This window comes from Lepisosteus oculatus, chromosome 13 (genome assembly GCF_040954835.1).
Source record: "Lepisosteus oculatus isolate fLepOcu1 chromosome 13, fLepOcu1.hap2, whole genome shotgun sequence".
NCBI classification, from domain to species: domain Eukaryota; kingdom Metazoa; phylum Chordata; class Actinopteri; order Semionotiformes; family Lepisosteidae; genus Lepisosteus; species Lepisosteus oculatus.
Window position 1 is genome coordinate 12,262,196 of NC_090708.1, and position 21,860 is coordinate 12,284,055.

Consider the following 21,860-nt stretch of genomic DNA (forward strand, 5'->3'; position numbering starts at 1 on the left):
AGAAACTTCGGGCATGGAGAGATCTTTGAGCCTCAGAGGCCTGACATGATCCCCGAGACGGTCTCCCACTACCCATATTTCAGCAATGGCGGTAGCTTGGCATCTTCCGCAAGAGATGCAGTAAACAAGGTTGCTGGAGCGATGTACGAGGTTACGGAGATGAGGTGGTCGGCGAATGGAGATGAAGGGGCAGTCAGGAAAAAAACAGTACCAGTGGAGGGATCAGCCTGTAAGGTGGGTAAGTTATCAATGGTGCTGGGGATAGAAAGGATGTGAGGGTGCTAGGGAAGCATCAATGGAATGCAGTTGTGAGGCCAGGATTTCCTAATTGACTTGAGGATCCGAGGGCTGTTTTTGGCTCAGGAAAAGCCCCCCCCCCCCATTAATAACATGGGATGGTATTTTCCATTAATGAAAAGGTACAAGCTAGCTGTAAGATTTAATATTCAAGCTCTACATGAGGGGAAAAAAAAACACTCCAGAACAAGAGGCCAAGAAGCAGTTTTTCCATTTTTATTTTATTTTTTGGACATTTAAAATTCCAGTGTTATCCATATATTTTTTATACTTTGTATATTTTTACTTCATTTTTGCATATTGTTCATCTTTGATTTTTAAGGCTGATAAGAGGGTTGTTGCCATGGAAACAAGAATCTGCCCAGCAACTGGAAGACAAGAAAAAGGGGATTGGACACTGACTCTCAGAAGGGGCGGGGACAGAGGCTGCACAACAGTTGCAGCTTCACATGACTAGAATGAGCAGGCCAGAAACAGAAGACAACCAGTCTTGAGTATCAAGTTACAAACATTGAGCTGTAGGAGGGCAGTAATGTACACAATAAGGGCAGCACACTGACCCTGTAGAATTCTGGGTCCCTGGAACTGGACAAAAGTAGCAGCTTCCGAATATAAAACAAAGGACCTGGCAGTTTAGAAGTGAAATATGGCTCTGTAGTGTATTACTTGCTCAATTTCCTTGCTGCTTTAGCAAATGCAAATTCTTCAATTCAGCAACAGGTTTTTTTCTAGGACCCTGGCAGCAAGATTGCATCTTATGAAATTAAGCCTGGTTAACAACATTAGCCAGTTAAGCCAGGCCTTTCCTCAGTGCACCCTAGGGGTACACAGACAACACAGTAAGAGGGTCTGTATGATTACAGGTGGTTGTAACAACCAGCCCATTACTTATGAAAGTGGTGGTAAACTTTGCTTCATTGAGAAAGTGCAAAATCAAGAGCTCACTTGCTAGATCAAAGTAAAAAAAAAACCCCAACATCTGTTTCCAAGGCAACTCAGGCAGTTCACTGAACCTTAGCAAGTGTGTTCCATCACCTTAGCAACAGCTTAGAATTAAAGAGCAGTTTCACCATTAGACAGCACAATATTTTATACTTGGAAAGAACATGGCTTCCTGAAGAACAAGTATCAAGTTGTGGAGGGAGGTCCACATTTCATGGGCTGCTGCAGGAATGAGTTAAGGGTCGAGGTCAGCGTCAGAGGTAAGAGAGAGAGAGAGAGAGAAAAACAGAGAGAGAGAGGGAGGGCTGTGGGGGGAGATGGGGTGGGGGTGGATGTCCTGTATCCATCTTAAACTTCCAGGTTAGAAACGCTTGGGACCCCATGGAGAGGATTTGGGAGCCATAGGTGCCCCAAAGCTGGGGAAGTCTTCAGAACTGCTCATGTCAGGTGCCTAGGCAGAAATAAGAAAGATGTGCATTATGTAACATTCTGATCAGAGTCCTTAGCACCCCAGTTTACTCATATAGAAGGAGGCTCTCTACAGGCATCCACCAGCCTCAGATTTCATGATGCATGGGAAGTGGCAAGGAGCTGATGGCTCAGCTTGATTGACCAATGCCCTGACGCAGTAGAAAAGGACCACGTCTTAGACCAAGAACAACAAGCTTTAACCTCGAGGTTAAGGGAGCTCCCAGTGTACCGGAGCTAGTTCAGATACGGCGACATCATCGCCCTCCCTGTGCGTAGCGGGGACCTCAGCTGCCTGGGCTGGGGGAGGTCTCCTTTAGCTCATGCGGCTGGTTCCCTGTTGTTACGCCGGAGACCTGGGTACGCGCCCCAGGTGTTGCAGGGCGAAACGGGCAGCAGAGGGCACAAGCCTGCGCAGAACTGCGACAGGCACACCAGCATCTAGCCTACATCAACTTACAGCTGAAATCAACTACAGCACTAAGGTGCTGTCCCCTTACCACTTTCTTTCTGCAAACACCCTATTGGGCAGCACATCCCAATAAACTGTCCTTGAGCTAGATAGTTAAGACACCCATTGGAGCAATGGTGTTGTGCTGTGGCTCAGTCATGAGGTCCCTCACCTTCTCACTGCTTGCAGAAGCCCAGGGTGCCTCTCTCACCACAAAGCCCTTGGATGGTCCACGTGGTTCTTCCACAGCTGAAGCCCCCCGAGGCTTCATATAGGCCTGCTTGGCTTCATTCTCCACAACATCTGCCATCTGAGGAGAACATACGAAAGTATGAATATACTTATAAAAAAAAAACTTTCAATAAAGCATATACTGCAGTGACTTTAGACTGTAGGTAAAATAATAGCACTGCCCTTTTAAGACCATTTGCCTATACAGGTGTAGTTTATTTCAAACAGTCTCAATCTCCAGGATACCACATCATAAATGATTTAAATACAATGAATTCGGGGAAGGATAAAAAACAGAACAAATCTAACAGCATTTTACAACAAAAATAGGTTAAGGTGTTTTCAGAAAACTCACATATTCCTCTTCTAGGTTAAGCAAGTGGTCAATGGCTTCATCCACGTTCTCAGGAAGCCCAGTGACGGTCACAACATCGGGGTCAGCGGCTCCAGTCTGGGGGAACTTCAGGTCCACCTGGAGATTTAGCAGAAAAGTTTTGAATACTGCTCTGAAGAGGGGTGTCCTCACAAATGTATTTACAATGCACGTTTGCAAGTCAAATGAACTAGAAGTACAAGGCAAGCCCAGATATTTAGTTCCGTGCCTGTAGTTGCAGAATAACTCCCTGAACAAGACTCTAGAAATCAGAGCAGCTTTCGCAATCTTGCGAGATCAAATCGTGCACTCCTGACCTTGAACTCGTCCATGATCTTGCGGATGCCCTTGCCACGGGCCCCGATGATCCGGGCGTGGACACGGTGGTCCAGGGTGACATCCTCCGAGATCATCTCCTCCAGCTCGTCCACAATGCGCTGGATCGCGGCACGCGCTGCTTCAGCGTTGCGCTCGTAGCCAGTGATGGTAATCTGATCCTGCAAGACACAATCAAAACACTGACATTTCTGAAGGCAGGAAGACAAAAAATAAAGCTCACAAAATTGGGCACCAATGGCTTAACTTAAATAGACAGTTTATAACGCTTTGATCCATCTAAACCACCCTCAAGATTTGTCCACATGTTCAAGCTGATAATGCATTCCCCCCCCACACTCAAGTCATACTACATAGATCGAGTAGGAAAAACTGGTGACGACTCCACAGCCCAGAACCCATGTTTTGTACCTGGTTCTCATCATTCTTTTCTGGGAACTGAATGTTAACGTCATGCTCATTGCGGATCTGAGTGATGATGGCACCCTTGCGCCCAATGATCTTTGGGTGATACTTGGGGTCCACAGTGATGGTCAGCCTGAAACTTCTGAGGGCCTAAAGACAAAAGGAGTCCAACGAGAACCAACGTCAAAATACACCCATGTCCCCAAAGCCAGTTTGCAACCTAAACTGCTTGTATTTGCGATCATTTGCCATGTCACAAATATTTGTATTTCACTCCTGCTTTAAAAATGTAATGCGTTTGTATTGAAAGACAAGGGGGTATCTGTGAATTGCCTGCGTACCACATAACCCTTGTGAAAGAAAACTCCCCTTGCTTCAGGATTACCCATGGAACATTGGCTCCTCAAAATCCCAATGGAGCACTGCACAGCTCATTTTAAAGGCTGCAAAGAAGGTGATCGCATTACAAAAAGTTAGTCCATTGCTACAAATTGGTACTTGTGTGGCATGAGAAGCCAACGGCTTAAGGAACGCAGCATTTCACTAAAAAATAATGCTATGGCAAATGTTGGCACAATGTCTGGTCTACAAGTAGCTTGTATTTATCAGTTTGCATATTAAATCCATTTAACACTGTAGTTGGGATTCAGCACTGTGATAGGTCATTTGTTACAAGCCACAGCAAAAAAAAAAGTCTCAACCAAACTAGATTTGTAGCTGGGATGCTTAATGTTTGAAACTGGTACAGAAATTCAGGAGGGGCTTCAGAAGAGCTCCACTTTTTTTTTTATTAATATAGAATATTTCAGCTCATCGAGAAGTCAACGTACATCAGCATGGCACAGGTCACGCCTCACTCACCCTCTCTTCCTGCTCAGCCTGGAGCTCTTTCACGCGCTCCAGGAGGCCCTCCTTAGCCCGGTCCAAGAGGGAGGCCAGGCCAGTAACAGTTATTATATTAGAATGTAGCTCAGGAGCAGGCACTTGGATATTAACCTGAGGAACAAAATAAGCCAGGTAGATATACAGGGCTAAAACTGAAGAATATAGTCACTAGATAAACAGTCCAAGTAAACAATGAGGGATAGAATGCAAGATTAATAAAAAGTAAGATTTTAGGCAAAGGTGTTGGCAGCTGTCCATGTGCATTACAGTAGAATTTGAAGACATTAGAAACGTACAAGTAACTGGACCTAAAATTAAAAAAAATGAGCTGGATTTGTTTTACCCAACGGCTTTTGGTAAAGAGGCCAAACCATAGATTCAGGTTAGCCACATCACAGATGAAGGCCCACCTCGTAATCATCCATCATCTTGCGGATCCCGCTTCCCTTCTGGCCAATGATGTAACGGTGAAGATCAAAGGGGACGTCCACTTCCACAGTGACGGGCACCAAAGCCTGCGAAGGTTGAAATGAAGGTACGGTTCACCTAACTGGCCAAGAGGGGCTTCAAGGCAAAACTGAAGAAGTGAAACTGAATAAATGTGGTTTTGGACTTTGGCATGTCAACATGGAAAATCAGTCTTAAAACTCCTACTCGTAAAAGTAAAAAGTTCCTTCCATAAGAGAAACTAAGTGTAGAGATCTATTTTCTTTTTAATTCTCTGTAACAGGACTGACCTTTAGAGCCTCCACAGCCGCCTCGCACCTCTCCTTGCGGCCAGACAGGACAATGACATCACGCTTATTGGGAGTGGCAGGGTCAGCTGCTTCTTTTACTTCCCCATTAGCCACACCGTTTTCCTGGACGGGCTGCTCAGCTGTGGCAGCTGTAGCACACAAAGGTATAGGTTGTTAAAACTGCAGACCCTTCTTAGGTAATGGACTGCTAATCAGTTTGCCTCTGCAAAGCACTGCTTCAGAATTTTATAAAATTGTACAGCTTCTCATATGGCTAATATTAGATTTTTGCTCCTTGTGATGGTTGCCCATATATTAAACTTAAGGATCAGCAATTCCACTCCCCCACCCCCCAAAACAAATGCGTCCCTGTAAGAGAAGTCACTGAACGGCAGTCCCTCCACTGCATTGCCACATCAGGAAGACTTACCTTGAGTATCCTCTCGCTCTGGAAACTTGATCTGTACATTGTGATCACGGGTGATCTGCTGGATCCGTGAGCCCTTAGGACCCATGATGGAGCGATGGAACTTCTGGGGAATCACACACTCCATGACCACCTGTGCATCCTGGAATAAAACAAAAAAAACACAATGGCTACTCAGTCGATTTTAACATCTGCAGCAGGGGCCATCAAAACCATGATTGCACCACTATTCGTGCCACTACCTAGTTGGGGAAAAAAAAGCAGCTGAGATATGGGGTTTTAGACTTTCAGAAGTAAACCTTGGTGAAATTGGGCGAGGTTCAAAACTTGAAGTTTCAACTAGCCTGGCCTAAAAACAACTGTCTACAAGTCAGAGGAATAAGTTCATGACCAGCCTTGAGGACCAGATTTGAAGCTAGCTTCGCCCATTTGATCCCACAATCCACTCACCAGGTCCTCGATGATCTCCTGCATGCGCTTCTTGGCAGCCTCGACACAGTCTTTGGCTCCCTTCAGTGTGACCCTGTCACTCTGGGACCCCGTGCGAGGGAAGCTGACCATGACGCCCCCATACTCATCGGCAATGTCCCTCAGAACCTGGCCACGCCGGATAACAAAGTAGCGGTGGTGCTTGGGGTCCACAGTCATGAAGTCTTCAACCACATTGTCCTGGAAAACAGGCATTGCAGGAAAATGACACGTGTCCACCCTACACTTTTGTCAATTTAGAAGTGTGCTGGGGACCAACTTGGTGTGAACAAGAAGGGTACATCATGAAATGGTGTAGAAGTAGATCGGGGGGAGGACTAGCAAAATAAAACGTTTGCAAAGAGTCAATCTGTTCACTTAAGGCATTTACTCACCATGGTCCACAACAGAAGCTCATCCTGGAATTAAGATGTCACCATCCACCTGACTCAGAGCTAGTTACAAAAATTTTCAAAACAGGTTTGCTAACTCGTATGGAAAAGGAGAAGACCGATTAGAAAAGAATGCAACAACTGCAAACCCATAATAAGCAGGAATGTTTAACAGAAGCTGGGGGGGGGAGGGTGCCTACCAGGTTTTTGATAAGGGCCTCCAGCTCCTTCTGGGCTTCACGCACTGCCTCCTCGGTGCCCACCACCGTGATGAGCTCCTGGTCCTTGTCCTCCGGTGTGGGGAAGATGATGCGAGCTCCTGTGCTGTCACGCACCTTCCGGATATTCCCACCACCCTTGCCGATCAGGAACTTGTGGTATTCTGGCTTGGCACGCAACTCCACCGTGTGACTTTTAGTTTGCTGAAAGTGCAGGAAAGACATTAACCTCTTTGTCCCAAGCAACTGAACTATGCGCACTGTTAAAGCAGGCCTGAAGTTAAAAGGTGTGGCAAGCAGAAGACTCAAATGAGACCTTTCGGCCCATCATCTAGACACATGATTAAGCTCAGAAAAACAAACTGTAAGGTTGCCAAAAGGGGGGGGGAAGGTGGAAGGAAGGCAAACACTAAAATGTTAACCTACTTAAAAAAAGTAATCATTGAGCAAAATCAGTTTGTGGACAGTGAAAGGTCACGGAAGTTATAAGCCCGTTCTTCAGAAATATTGTGCAAAGAGGAGACCAGTGATGTAAAAATGAATGGGTTTGGAATAAACTCAGTCCTCTTTAGGAGAGGGCTGCCCTAAGCTGGACCTGCACACAGCAGAGGAAGCCTACTCACTTTCTCCTCGGCCAGCGAGAGGAGCTGGCGGCGTGCCTTCTCCACATCCTCAGCCGGGCCACGGATGGTTACCGTATCAATGCCGGAGCCCTCAGTGGGAAAATGGATGTGCACTCCACCGCACTCCTCCATGATGGAGCGCACAAAGCGGCCCTTGGAACCAATCAGGGAATTGTGCAGCTTGGAGGGAATGGAAACCTCTACCTCGGTGATGTTCGCCTACAGAGAGCCAAGAATTTCATAAAACCATTGTACCATTACAGCTAGGGCAGCCCCGCAAGGAAAACGTGAGCAATAACTTCCTCATGCAAAAATATTGGCCAACATGGAAAAAACTATTGCCGTTATTGTTGCATTAACTGAAGGCCTGATAAACAGGTGAAAGATCCCAGAAGAAAAATCAAGTGACAAACAGAACTGTTAAAGGACTGATTACTCTGTAGGATTTTACTACGGTAAGCGCAGACAGTTTAAGCATTCCAGGTGAGAAGCCAATCCATTTATCAGTCTGCAAAACAGTTCTATTGCACAAAAGGTCTAGGACTAGTGTACCATGGAACATATCAAGTCACATCTTACTGACATTTACATGCATGAGCTTAGATAGGAAAACTAGCAGGGTAGAGTTTAAATGGGCCATTTCTGGAGAGTCAAGTGAAGTCTGCAGATCTTTATGTTAACCCTACAAAACATGGCTAGTATAGCAGATCTTGCACACATGTCTGTGATCGTAACTTACCAGTTCTTTCTGGATGGCTAGAATACGGCTCCTGGCAGCTTCGCAGTTTGCTTTCTTCCCAGTAATGACTATGACCTCAGAGTTGCTGTTTTCTGCTGGCAGGTCAATCTTAGTGTTCGTTTCTTCACGTATCTAAAGAAGAATGGCATACAGAGATGTTAGGAAGCCTAATCACCGTACACCAAGTTACTTCATCGCACTTCCGTCGTGATTTATTCCACTATCCCAATGGCAAATCAAACTAGGATTTTACAACATGGTTAAGATATCCACAAGGAGATAATGACCTACCTTCTTGATGTTTGCTCCTCCTTTTCCAATGATGTTCTTGTGGAATTGTTTGAAGATGGGAACTGAAACAGAATAACTGTTCTCCACCTGAAAGAGGAGAGAAATTTTAATCCACCTCACAATGGCATAGGATCTCCCAGGTCTGTGGATTGATTGCAGATCTCGATTACACAAGATCCAGTGATTCAGCTCCTGATCTTCCTCCAACATGCAAGGCCAGACTTTAGTAGCAGTTAACAGATATAGAAGTACTCAGTTTAGAATATCATGGAGCAGGACTTGCAAATAGTGGCCACAGCAGGTTTGACATTTTCTAATTCCCCATTTAAGGGGGAAAGGCAACAGGATGCCTTACCATTTCAGCCACCATTTTCTGCATGAATTTGGTACACTTCTCCACCTCAGTCCGGGGGCCACGCAGCTGCACAATGTCACTCTTCTGCGTCGGGTCAGGAAAGTTAATGATAACCTTCAAAACAGTAAAGAATCACATTTTAGTTACATGGAGCATTCAGCTACCAAGGGGACAAGTAGTTCAAGTACGTAGCTGCGTCAGCTGCAAAGGAACATGTAAAGGTTTACTCCATGCTGAAAGAAAAAGGAAACGCAGACACCCAAATCTCCACACCCAAAACGCTGCATTTCCTTTCTTCTCTTTCAGCATGGAATAAACCTTTACTCTTTCCTTTGTACCCATGGGACATACAACACACTAGCCCATTTTGGATTGCTTTAGATGACATAACAAAAGCCTGGATTGTGATGAACCAAGCTTACATTTCCTTATACATATTCACTAAAGGTCACCCTGCCTGAAGCACTCACTACTCTGGCCCCACGTTTATTCTAGTAAGTCTTTACAGCTCAAGTTAAGTCTAATTAAAATGTTCAACCCAGTTAACTTATAAAAACAATGTAGGCTCTTGGTGGCTCTATAGCTTGAGACGTACTCCCAAAGGACACTATTCCCATTAAAGAGGGACATTTGCATATCAAATGCACCAACTTCTCACCTCAGGGAACTTATCCCGGACTTCTTTTATCTTCTCCCCTTTCTGCCCAATGATAGTTCGATGAAAGCGCTGTTCAATAATCAGGTCCTTTGTACGCTCGTTCTCCTACAACAGTGAAGGAGACGGCTTGTCAGTCCATTCAAGAGTTCACAACACGTGTGAAAGAAGCCTCCTTTACACTTGTTAAAAGAGCATCCTGCAGAAGTAAATCCACTTAGGCAACCAAGCCCAGGACACCATGGGGTGTTGGCCCCAACCATAAAGTCTCACCATGCGTGACGCTAGCTCCAACAGCTCCTTCTTAGCCTCCTGTACACCCTGGGGGTCCCCTTCAATGCGGATCAGGTTGCTCTTCTCATTATCAGGGGGGATCCGCACCGACACCTTGTACTGGTCCTTGATACGGTTAACTAGACAGCACAAGAGGAGAGTCTGATGTGCCCATGTTTCACATTAAGTGCAGCCGTTAGCCACCTGGCCACTTCATAATAGGCACTTTAAACGGCTTTCTTGCATTTGAATGGCAACAAAGGCATTAGAGTAACATTTCCCTTTGACCTTGTCAGCATGCACATGAATCAGCCACTTACTGTTGGCACCACCTTTCCCAATCAAGTGTCGATGAAATTTAGGATCAACAGAGATCTCGGTGTAATCCATGCGTCTTACCTGGAACAAAAAAAAAACGGGCAACAAACCTCACTAACGTCAAATGATAGAAAGAGTACATTCACAGTTGTGAGGTCTTTTAATCATTTGACATGATGCCATCTTCACACCTGTGTTAAAGAGGCCAACAGCAGTTTGCATGCATACCAAGCCATTTGAGCTTTCATGAAAATCTGTTGGCAAGTGCTCAAGTTTCAGATCATACTCCAGCTAGCAGACAAGAGTAAACTAAAATTAAATTCCTGGTCATTTAAAACATACACCACAACTTAAGGTAAAGCAGCAAGGAGTTGACCTTAAATTTAGAATCTGAAAATTGGAGAATGTGTACCATTGAGCTTTTACAATGGACCTGCAACATTAACCATCTCCTGTGTACTTCCAGCACTTCTGAGCAGAAACTTACCAGGTCCAAAACAATGGCTTCAATCTGGCTCTGGACCTGCTGCATATCCTTAGTGGGGCCCTCCAGGATGATTTTATCCTCCCCTTCTGTGAACTCTATGTGCACCTACAAAACATACACCAGCATATAAAAAGTAAAATACATCTAAACTGTAAGCAGTAATATGCCAAAATAATAGCCTATAATCAGAAGAACCTCCTATGCATTACACAGAACATCACCCACTCCTGCTAATCTGACCATGCCCGCCCACTCCCACAAGACATCATGAGTACGCCCACCCACAATACAACCCCAACTCAGTTTATAATACAAGAACTGTATTTGCTATTTCAGTATTTCACGCTATTTCATTAGCCAAAAAGCAAACACTAGGCAAAGTTAACTTTTCATAAGCTAATGCAAAATTACATCTTAAAAAAGGCCTCCTTGGGGGAAAAGGGTAAAAGCCTGTCAACTCAAAAATAAAGTTAGTCTTTACCATGAATAAGAAACACTACAAGCCATGTTATATCAAAGCAGTTTGAGTTGCACAATCTTGCTTGATTGACAGCTTCCTGCTATAGCACATCCTTTTCAAATTGAGAGTTAATAATTCCAATATGAAAGAAATTCCATACCCTGAACTTCCCTATATTTACCACCTGCAGCTGAGCAAATTTCATCCCAACCCTAACCAGCCAGGGAGAGAATGTCCCATGTCCACACCAACTAGCTTGCCTTATGCAAAACCCCAACTGACCTTCAGGGCTCGGCAATACACTTATCCTAATACTTTTGTACCTTAATTAATCCCCACTCATCCTTAAGCAAACTGGTCAGCTTTTTAGCTTAAAAGCTAAAGTTGTACCATGCAGCAATGTGAAAGACCACCCACCTTGGGCATCTGCTGGGTGATTTTGGCCAAGTTCTGCCCCTTCTTGCCAATAATGAAGCGATGAAGCCAGGAAGGTGCCGAGACAGAGGCTACAGTGTAGCTGTTCGCCTGCAAACATTTAAAAAAAATGTAGTTCATCACCAAGTGACGCAGGATCTACACTACATTTCCTTGCCCCAAAACCATTTCTTAAAAATAACACTGAAGTATTAAGGTTAAGACTTGCAGAACAGTCTAAAACATATCCTTCTAGTCTTTGACAAATAAGGCCTGGCCATTTGTACTTATTTCACTGAGGCCATGTCCCAAATGCTGCACTAAGCCCTAGGCCCTTCCTCCAAGTCTGCACTTCTGTGACGTAGCACAAGTGTGGACTTAAAAGTGCACAGACATGCGAGGGTGCACCCTTATAAAAAAAAACCTTTGCATGACATCACTTGCTGGTTACACAGCTCAAAACGCTTCCCTTTCTAGTAGCTAAGTACACACCTGCAGAGTTTGTTTCTAAAAGATTTTTCATTCTCCGTGCAGTTTGACGAAATAGAAACTAATCTTGTACGGCACTACTTTTATGCAGGAACAGATGTTCACTCATGTTGACCAAGCTTGACTCAAAACAGGCAAAGAAAACTTGTCAATACTGCTGCTTATTCAAAGCTTTGTACAACTAGCCTAATTGTTTCTTGATAAAAGTAGAAGTTTTAAAACTACAAAAAAGCTCAATTATTGAGGGTGGCACATGTTCTGTCAACTTCTCTACATTTTAGAAAACTAAACTTCACCATTCTGGAAAGAATTTGGGACTTTGTGGACTTCAGAGAAGGACACAAAGGGTGCATTGGGGGTACCCCTGAGCAACCTTGTGAGAATTAGAAATGGCCCACCCAAACCCTTGCAGATCTAAGGGGGAACATGCATATGACAGGCATGAGACCACAAGGGCGCATATTGTGACATAACCTGAGCTTCCACTCCTAATACGGACTACAAGAAGAGGTATTAGTAACTAAACGGCACCAGAGGCTGCTGCAACCCATCCCTGTACCTTGGCATAGACCTCCGTAAGAGCCTGGCCCAGCCGGTCTGGCTCTCCACGGAGGATAACTGTTTCAGAGCTGCTGTCAGTGGGTGGGATCTCGACCGAGACGCCCGTCTTATCCAGAATCTCCTGCAAGGTGTTGCCCTTGGGGCCGATCACATACTTGTGTTGAGACTTCTTCACTTCCACCGCAATAGTGGTGGCATTCTTCTTCTGCATGGTTGACAAGGGGAGGGGACAGAGGAAAACTGGGTCAGTTTGACAAAGTACATCCTTAGAATACCTAATCAGGAACATTAGATGGCGAGAGGTTAAAGATTTAAAAGAACCAGATTTATTAAACATTGCATTTAACAGCTTTAACAAATACAAAGAGCACTGGGCAGGTAGCGACAGGCTCACCTTTTCTTCATAAACCTTCTTGATCAAAACCACAGCCTGAGCCACCTGTTCCTTCTCCCCAGTGATGACAATCTCAGTCTTGTTGACACTGGGCGGAGGGACATTGATCCGAGCACCCGTTTCCTGCATCATCTCGCTCACCACCTTGTTGTGGGCACCAGTGATGAAGGGATGATACACCTTCTCCACATTCAGCCGCTCCACAGCACGCTTGTCCTGCGAGAACAAAGAAAACAGTGTCTCACTGGAGCATTGCAGAAAGGCTTATAGAACAGACTGGATGGTACAGTACCTAAACGGAAGTCTACTTAAGTTGAACAAGCCAATTTAAAAACATCAAGTCCTAAAATGTACATGAACAGAGCAAGTGATTTAAGCCTCCCATGGAAATGACAATACTCTGCAAATTGACTAAGTACTAGAATAAACAGAGCTGGTTTACCTGCTCAGCTGAGATGAGAAGGATCTCGTGCTTGGCCTTCTCCAAGCCTTCCTTGGTGCCGGAGATTTTGATGTGATTACTGGGGTCATCAGGCCGTGGGATCTGAATCTTGGTGGCAGTCTTTAGCTCAAGCTCCTGCAGCTTCTCCCCATTCTTGCCAATGACAAAACGGTGGTGCTCCTTCGGGATGGCCACAGTAGCAGAGGCCTGGGAGGGGGGAGGCAATAGAGAACACTTAGCATCACAGGTGATTATTTCAGTCACAGAAAACTGACTCCATAAAATACCAGAGGGAAAACCAATACCAAAGGCCCTTCTTGCAGATGTACTCTTCACTTGCATCAAAGAATAAGCTCAAAGTATTTTCCAATTGAGAAAAACCTCATTCAACTAGCAGATATCCAAGTTATCCAGTGAAATGTACAAAAGTCAACAACTTCTTACTTAGAAGAAACTAAGCAAGCTCAAAATAAGGGGCTGACCTGAGTCTGCAGTCTGGAGACTATTTCCTTACGGGCCTTCATGACGGCATCAAGTTTCCCAGACACCATGATGGAAAGGCCCTGATCCTTGGCCATGGAGAGCTCCAGGTGGGCTCCAGTTTTCTGCATGATGTCCACACAGATCTTGGCCTGATCATCCCCCTCCCCAAACTGGTTTATGTCCTTATACTTGCGCTCTTCCAGGGGTACGTGGAAAACCTAGACATGGGGGAAAAAAAAAAAGTTTTGATGGGTCAAGTTTTGAAATCCTTTGCAAAGATTCTCTCCTATAAGATGTGGAATAAAATTCCCAAACTCTTGGAATGAAGGCATCTGTATAAATCTCCCATCCAACTCAGAACATTGTGAGTAGGTGTTCCAAAACCCAGAATCAATAACGCTTCATGCGTGTTATGGAGGAGAGCTGAGGAATTATTTCCAACTCTTAAGACAATGCAGTGTTTAAGGACAAATAAAAGGACTTAAAACCCATGGTCTTTTGTAGTTTAACCTAGACTAAGCAAGGATACCAGGTGGCAAACAAGTACCCCCTTCCCCCTGTCTAACCTACCTGGGTGATGATGGAGGACCGGATGGGTTTGATCTTTGTCCAGGCGTTGGCAGGCTCCAGTGCCCCTTCAGGTGAAGCTGCCTTCTCGGGAAGAGGGGGGAAGGCCTCCTTGTAGGTAGGCAAGGATCCCTCATCGTCCGAGCTGCCAGGCCCTCCCTGGGAGGCTAGAGGGAACAGGACACAGCAAAGGCTGAGAAACGGGCATATTCATAGAGAGGCACACTGAGAAATAAAACCCAATCAAGACGACCCGCTTTTAACCCTGAATGCATTACGTCCTGAAAATCCAAAAAACACTTGCCAGCAGAGGCAATACTCACCACAAACCTGCTCTTGCAGGAGGCCGCTGCGGTGTTCATTGAAGCTTTCTTGCGTAAGTACGGCAACAGAGCTCATGGTCGAAATCCCACTTTTACACGGAGTCCGAGTGTGCCACTGGAAATGGAACAAATCCGGGTCAAATCCGTCTGGGTTTATGAACAAGACTAAAGAAAATTGCATTAAGTGCTTTCGCCACTTGAGAAATAACCAAAAGGGCCTGGTCACCCGTGGGGGACTGTCTGGGCCACGGAGCTCAAACACAGCTGGGTCAAACCCGTGCTCTCTCCAGCAGGCCGTAACTCGCATTCTCAAAATAGTCCAGGTACTTTGACCATTCTACAGAGCTGAACCCCTGGCACTCATCTGGAGAAAAGCAAGTGTGCAGTTCTTCCAGAAAAGAACCAAAACATTCTTCCAATCAAATGCAAACCGTTCTGAAAAATTCAATGCGATTCAGCTTAACTTGGGAACAGTGTCCAGTTAATTGGAATTCTGGAAGGAAAATAAAGGTTGTTTCCTCACTCCCCTTCAAGGATAGTACAGGAATCAGAGGAGCAAAGACTACTTAAAATGGGCAGATTAGGATTAGCTCTTTGATTCATTTCAGTACCCAGAACTACTACTTTTAATTAAGGTCCAGTGTGGTACTAAGATACCATGAAATGATGCATAAAAGGGATTTAAGATAGTATTGGGTGGTATTAATTTGAAGACAAGTAAAGTTAAATTTAAGGCACTAAGCAAAGAACATTATTCACACCTTAAACCAGTGAAAAGATTAATGTTCATTCCATGCAAATGCTCAATTACAGGTAAGCACCCACCCTCAAATGTAAACTGATTGTTTCCAAACAAAAGTGACAGTTGGAAAACAAGCATATCTATTGATGTTCCCCATCAGCCTAACCCCCAGCTGAAGGAACAAACCTATTCATGTTTTCACAACACCTTCCATCATGCTGGCAGGTCGGCAGCCAAAAAGTGAAAGTTAAACCGCAAAGCATTACTAGAAGATAGTACAGTTAAACCTGTAACATCCAAGAAACACCACATGTTCAACAAAAACATATACCCCTGAAATACAATTCTATCACAATGCTCATCAAGTTAAATTCCATGACGTATCAAATTACTGCGTTCAGGCTGACACTTGCAGGGAACGTTCAGAGAAATTAAAAACACTCAGATCTGCTATGTAGGGAACATGCGATGCAGCCTGTTCCCAAGATGAAGAGCCTGCAGACAATCCTGAATTTGTCAGTCAGCAATGACTGTCTCTGGGTAAAACCCTCAGGGTCAATGTCCCCCTCTACTACCACTCACTGGAAAAAAAAAAATGACAGGACCTGTTCATATTAAGAAAGGCCAGGTCAGACCCACCAACTGAAAGGCAGGGACAAAAAGGGGTGAAAGGGAGTCAGCCAAGAGTAAATAACACTTTGTTATAGACAAAGGAATCGAGCTGCTTGAGAAGAACCTATCTGCAAAGAAAACGGGGGGCATTTCACATGCTTGCTGGAACATTCACCCCTAACTGGGCCTCTTCCTCTTAGGGGCTGCACATGCTGTATTTCCAGACCCAGCCAAGAACACTGTACACTTCTGTCAACTCTTAAACCAGAGCAAACTGGGGCAACAAGAAGGGCTTTTGACCAAACATTGTTGATATCATGCAAGAATGGCTCATGCAATTAAAACCTCAAAGCATACCTCCTGGAATGCTATTGACCCCAAGAATAATCCATAGGGCAAGTCAAGGCAAAGCATCAGTATGTTAATATCTAAATAAGGCAAACTGCAGAGGCCAGCATAACATGAAATACTTTGAAAAGAACCGCACAGAGTCTACTACTAATAACCCAATTACATCACTGGTAAAAAAAAAATTGGGAAGGAGCGTCTTGTAGTAACCTTGTTTCTTGGGCACTCTGCTTCTACAAAGAAATCATGGTATTACGGCAAAAAATAAACCTGAAAGAACTACCTGGAAGGGTCTGTGCTGACAAAAACCAGGAGAAGTCAGGCTTATTGCTTAAGCAGACTTTTGAACTTATACTCCTTGACTCCTTTGCAAGTCAAATGAAAAGCATAACAAATAGGAAAAACCATAGGCAGCTGATGCTTAGTCCTTTGAAATGGTGTGTGTGTGTGTGTTCACATAAGTTGTGATCCTACACTTGGGAGACGGCACGCAGCTCTTACCAGCTAAATGGTCAGTTACCAGATAATCCGTCCTGTAAAGCTGTTCGTTCGCGTCAGCCTGCCAGCTTTTGCCTGTGAAACAGAATAAATTGGTCATGATCTCCTTTTCTCCTATTTTAACCATGCATTTTAAAATACTCCACAATGCATTGGATCAACCCCAAAATGAAATCAATGGTGGTGGTATAAAGATGTCTTAAAGGGAAAGTTTGATTAATTTTAGAGGTAAGCCATCCAATTGAGTCTTCCACGGGCTGTCAGGAGTATGATGACCATTGGCTGGGAACCCAAGAAGCCTTATACTGGACAGAATAGCAGTAATCTTGTTCCTTCTGTGGTAGTTATTTTCTGTATCTTGAAATCCAAGGACAAATTAAGACATGTTTTTCATTAGCGAGTACTGTGCCCTAAAGAATTCACACCCAGTTTCCACCCCCTCAGGGCAAGAGATTGATGTCAGTCCTGATAGTTTAACACCTACCAGATATTCAGCAGTAGCAGTAACATTTGTCACACAATGGAAATTATCTGGTTCTTTTGTTCCGCTATGCTTTTTCAGCAAGGAGGAGGGGAGGTTCAATCAACCACTTCAATTCAAAAATGGTCAGAGAAACTCACGGCAGGCTACAGAAAAGATGACAATTAACCTTCAGAATGGGGCAGATTGAGCAGGGTTGCTCAAAAGGCTTTGTTTCATGACGAGAAGTTGGGCGCCACCAAGCCCCCTTGAACTAACCAGCTCAAAAAGGAGGAAAACCAGGAATTCCACTAGAAAGTGATCATGGCTTCTAGGCCAAAAGTCCAATTAACAGGAGAAGCATGGCAGCTTCCTAAAAAGGCTGCAGGGAAAATGATCAGCTAAATATACTGAAGTGTCCAATCTATTGTTCAAAAAAGTCAGCCTACAATACATCCACATGTTCTACAAGCATAACTGCCTTATTTGCATAATTAGTGATGAGGCCACTCACCTGGATCAACTTTTCAAGATCTTTAGGGCAACTTTTAAAAAATATCCATAGGAAACCAACTAATTTGTATTCTTGCAATGAAAGCCTAACAGGTTTAAAGAATCCAATACTCAAAACAGGCCTGACAAGAGATGCTATTCCATGTCTCAATCAACACACAGAACACGGGTATATTATCTGGTGTCCACAGCAAATATACCTTTCAAATGTCCAAACTCCCGGGTTATTTCCAGCCTGCAATAGTCGGGAGATTCAAGGGCATTAACGTCCAAGATATAATCCCACAGAGAAGCTGAAGATCCAAACTTGGTGAAAAATGAAAGTTTAAGCAACTTAAAGTTAAGAAACGGTTCTGCAGAATCAAGTTAGATATGCAACGCAGATCCAAATACTTTGGAAGAGCAGGAAGTTACAGGGTGCAGCGTACATCAACTCTGCAGTTTCAAGAGGCAGAAATAAGCAAAGAACCTGGAAGCCCCATGATCCTACAGGGCTCTCCCCCTCCACCCCCCTCCATTTAAACATTCGTTAAAGTGAAACTCCCCAGTTAGACGCGTTATCCCCCCCCGTAAACACGGTACATTTCTTGGTTTCATGTTCAGGCACACCAGGATGAAACCACTTACCAACCAGAAACCACAGGTGCAGGAACATTACAATGTGCCTCTTAACAGCAAATCACACTCGTGCATCCACGAAAAGGCAGTATTGCGCTTCAATAAAGTGTCCCAACACGCAGCAAGCATATGGCAACAATCATTCAGGAGAAATATCGAGACTCCACTCACTTGATTAGTTCCTACGTCATGGAAGGCCAGGTCTGGAATGCCTAAAAAATGACTAATTAGCCTAAGCAATGGCCTAAAATCGGAGTTTCTCAAACCGCAAGAGCCTCCACCTGCAGGTTATGCAGTGACGTACAGGCAGAGACACCTTCTAAAGCTCTTTCACCTTCAGGACAGGAGGTCGCAACGTGACTTTCAGTTGACATCTATCGCAGGCAGACGGAAAGCGTGCTCTGGCAGATCTTCAGTCTCATCAGGTCAAGGAGCCAGAACACTTAAGCAACCCCTTCCATTAAAACAGGCTGTTCCATGGTAAAAGGAAAAAAATGACAAGACCCAAACTAAGACATCCCACAAGTTGGATATCCTACTGTTGCCATTTTAAAGTAGTGTGAAGCCACAAACTGTTTCTCTCAATATGAATCTCAATGTCTCCCCCCTCCAACATTCCTTGGGTGGAGTCAAGAGCTACAGTAAGTCCAGAAGGATGACAAAACAACCTTCTTTAACACTGACCTATAAAATGTACAACTGCAGCCTTACAAGACCACCATGTTCCTCAAATCACCAAAAATAATCTTGAAGGTAACCTACAATGCTGGTGGTTCAAAGTCTGCAGAGAAAGTCTCGTCTTCCTGTGGTAGAATGTGGCATCTAATTGCTTGGCAACTGGCTTTCACGCATTTTGTAACCTTCAGTATGAAATTTGGCTTTAACTGCTTTGCCAAGTGACTAATGACATTTTGTCATCGCTATTAACAAAAGCAGGCGCTGAAAAAGGCTTTCAAAACTAGACAATTACGAAGAAATTCAGATTTTCACATTGGACCATTAACAAACGAGAAAAAAAAACTTATTTACAGTTGCATAAACGGAAAGTCAATCCAATAAAGAAATGAAGATGAACGCTTCAGGGCGCATTTCTTCATGTTCACTGCATCTAAACAAAATGTCAGGTTATGAACCAGCCAAAGATGAAGGTCAGCTCAATTTAAAGTGGTCACGTTTTTCGAATCTTAGAAACGAACCTCGACTTAATCACTTCAAATATCACGCAGCTGTTCGGTGCGAATCCGCCCGGCCGTCGTGTACCAAGATGTGCACACGTCAGCTTAAACCTGGATCGTCTTAGTCCCGCAAACACTGAACTCAAATTCTCCGTGAACCAGCCTTCAGCAATTCCTGTCACCTTGTCACAGACAACGCAGGACTTCTTTAGCACAATCACACCCAATTCCAGAAAAAAAAACAATTCAAGCGCTAGGTCGATACCACGCAACCAGATGGCCACCTCATCAAGTCTCCGCTTTGACCAACAGCCTGCACTTACCCAATGTTTGCACAGCGTTAACACGGGACAAGGACCTACACTTCTGAAACAAAAGCGAATTTAACCGAAATCATACGATAAAGTTGATAAAAGCACCCAATTTACTGAATGAAAAACACGTGCGATAACTAGGGAAAAATATAAATTTTGGGGAGAACTTAAAACAAGCAGCTTGAGAACGTAAATCCCAAGAAATCAAGACGACGGTTATTTACTTTAACTTAAGACACGACTGTGAATTTAAGTACAATACATACAGATACGCACACCAAGTGAAAGTTCAACGGGCACAAATTAAAAACTGACTTTAGCAAACTTTTAATAAACTTTGACTTGCGCCTGCGCAATAGTGACACGTAGCGACCTGCTCACTCGAGACTCCATTTGGCAAACTTGTATAAAAAAAAATTACAATCAATTTTAAAAGGAGCAACCAAGAGAGACTAGGACGTGGTTACCCACTACCAATGTAGTACAAGAAAATTATTTCGTTGGCCTCTTTTTCCCCCATGCACACAAAGGGAGGCTAGCACTAGAACTGCACTAGCACAAAGTCCACGTAGGCAGTACAAGGCGAATCAGTCGGGGGAAATTGACATGGAGTCCAGTCTATGCACATTTTGCACGGTACAGATTTCACTTTACAATAAGACCTGCGACCAGCCCCGCTCAACCGTTGCTGCGGACCGCCAGATACGGAAGCCTGGGCTTTCTGGCCCCACACAACAGGCTGCTTCCGTTTCAGATTTGGGAATAATTTCATACTTACTCGTGTTGGTGTTCCTCTCTGCCCTCTGTGGTGCAGAACCGAGTAATGAACCTCCAAGAGTGAGAGAACGGCCCACCAGCCAGTTGCTTTTATAGCAGGGCCGGTCCTCCAATCACTCGCCGCCACGTCACGGCCTTGCCTGGCTGATCTCGCCTTCCTCCCAACCCCCCCCCCCCGAGAAAAAAAAAAGAAAATAGGAAAGACGGGCGAAAACACACTCGTGAGAAGTACACGTCGATGTTTAGGTCCTGCTGCTGTAGTTGCTAGTATCAGTGGTAGTATAGGAGTCGTGCTAGTCAAGCGTCGATCTGTTGAGTCTCTGAATGAGACATGATTTTCAGTCGGCGATTGAGGGGAGGTAAACGGGTCCCGGTTGTCGTAAAATTGCCAAATGTGTCGTGGCTTATTAATTTAAAAACAGTGTTTAGAAACGGCCCCTTGAGAGGTTTGAGGCAAGGAAAACGGTTTCTGCAGTATTTTCCAATTGCTGGACAGCCCAGATTACATGGTACGCAGCTTCCGTTTGTTACAGTGTTGCCTGTATCATTTACTTAAATAGCTTTTTTCGCTACCGTGACGCGATTTAACTGGGAAATTATGAGGCATTTTTTTTCGTCAGTCTGGCTGGAGAGACTATTCGCTTAAGCAAACACCACAACTGACGTGCCTATCCTACAAACACGCCTTATATCTTTCTGACTTGGTGACGTTTTCTCCGGGTACCATAATGAAATTTAATCTAACGTTTTTTTGTAAAAGGGTATTCCGATTTGTTACAGACGTTTCCGTAAAGAATAACTCAATTACGGTAAGTAAATGGGCAGGAAAAGTGGACCGTTTTGTTTGGTCACGACTCTGTAGGCTTTAGCTTCTACCAATTTAGTATTGCTGCCGAGTCACATCAACTGTCGAAGCTGTGGGAAGCAATATTGCTAAGTTTTTTTTTTCCTCCAGTTTTTCCGTTATCTGTAGTGTTACCGACATATTTTTTTCATTTTCACTAAGAGGTTTGCATTCTGGGCTTTCCCTCTTTCCATTGGTTTATAATAAAGCTTTTGCCGTTTCACCTATAATTTCAAGCTCTCATTTGCAGCATCCTGAAAAATCTGCAGGAACCAAACATTTCCAAAACGTTTGCAAATAGGAACCACATTTATTTCTGTCTAAACAGCTCCACACAGGCTAGTGAATGAACGCATTTTAGCTTAAAATATAGTGGCTCTGAAAGGCTACCAATAATAATAATTGCTTACACTTATATAGCGCTTTTCTGGACACTCCACTCAAGCGCTTTACAG

General features: G+C 44.2%; 1 protein-coding gene across 1 annotated transcript; it reads right to left on the reverse strand.

Moving 5' to 3' along the window:
* Window positions 1-492: 492 nt before the first annotated feature.
* hdlbpa (high density lipoprotein binding protein a) lies at window positions 493-20,670 on the reverse strand. Its single transcript, XM_015361245.2, has 28 exons — window positions 20,563-20,670; window positions 16,708-16,779; window positions 14,505-14,619; window positions 14,185-14,348; window positions 13,614-13,832; window positions 13,132-13,338; window positions 12,690-12,905; window positions 12,294-12,500; window positions 11,249-11,356; window positions 10,372-10,476; window positions 9,887-9,965; window positions 9,567-9,706; window positions 9,297-9,401; window positions 8,639-8,752; window positions 8,284-8,370; window positions 7,993-8,124; window positions 7,254-7,472; window positions 6,613-6,834; window positions 6,003-6,221; window positions 5,556-5,694; window positions 5,126-5,274; window positions 4,799-4,903; window positions 4,365-4,499; window positions 3,510-3,653; window positions 3,080-3,259; window positions 2,745-2,861; window positions 2,331-2,468; window positions 493-1,690 (listed from the first exon to the last, which is right to left on the reverse strand). The coding sequence occupies exons 3-28, from the start codon at window positions 14,578-14,580 to the stop codon at window positions 1,601-1,603; spliced, it is 3,816 nt and encodes a 1,271-aa protein (XP_015216731.1). The 5' UTR covers window positions 14,581-14,619; window positions 16,708-16,779; window positions 20,563-20,670; the 3' UTR covers window positions 493-1,600.
* Window positions 20,671-21,860: the final 1,190 nt, after the last annotated feature.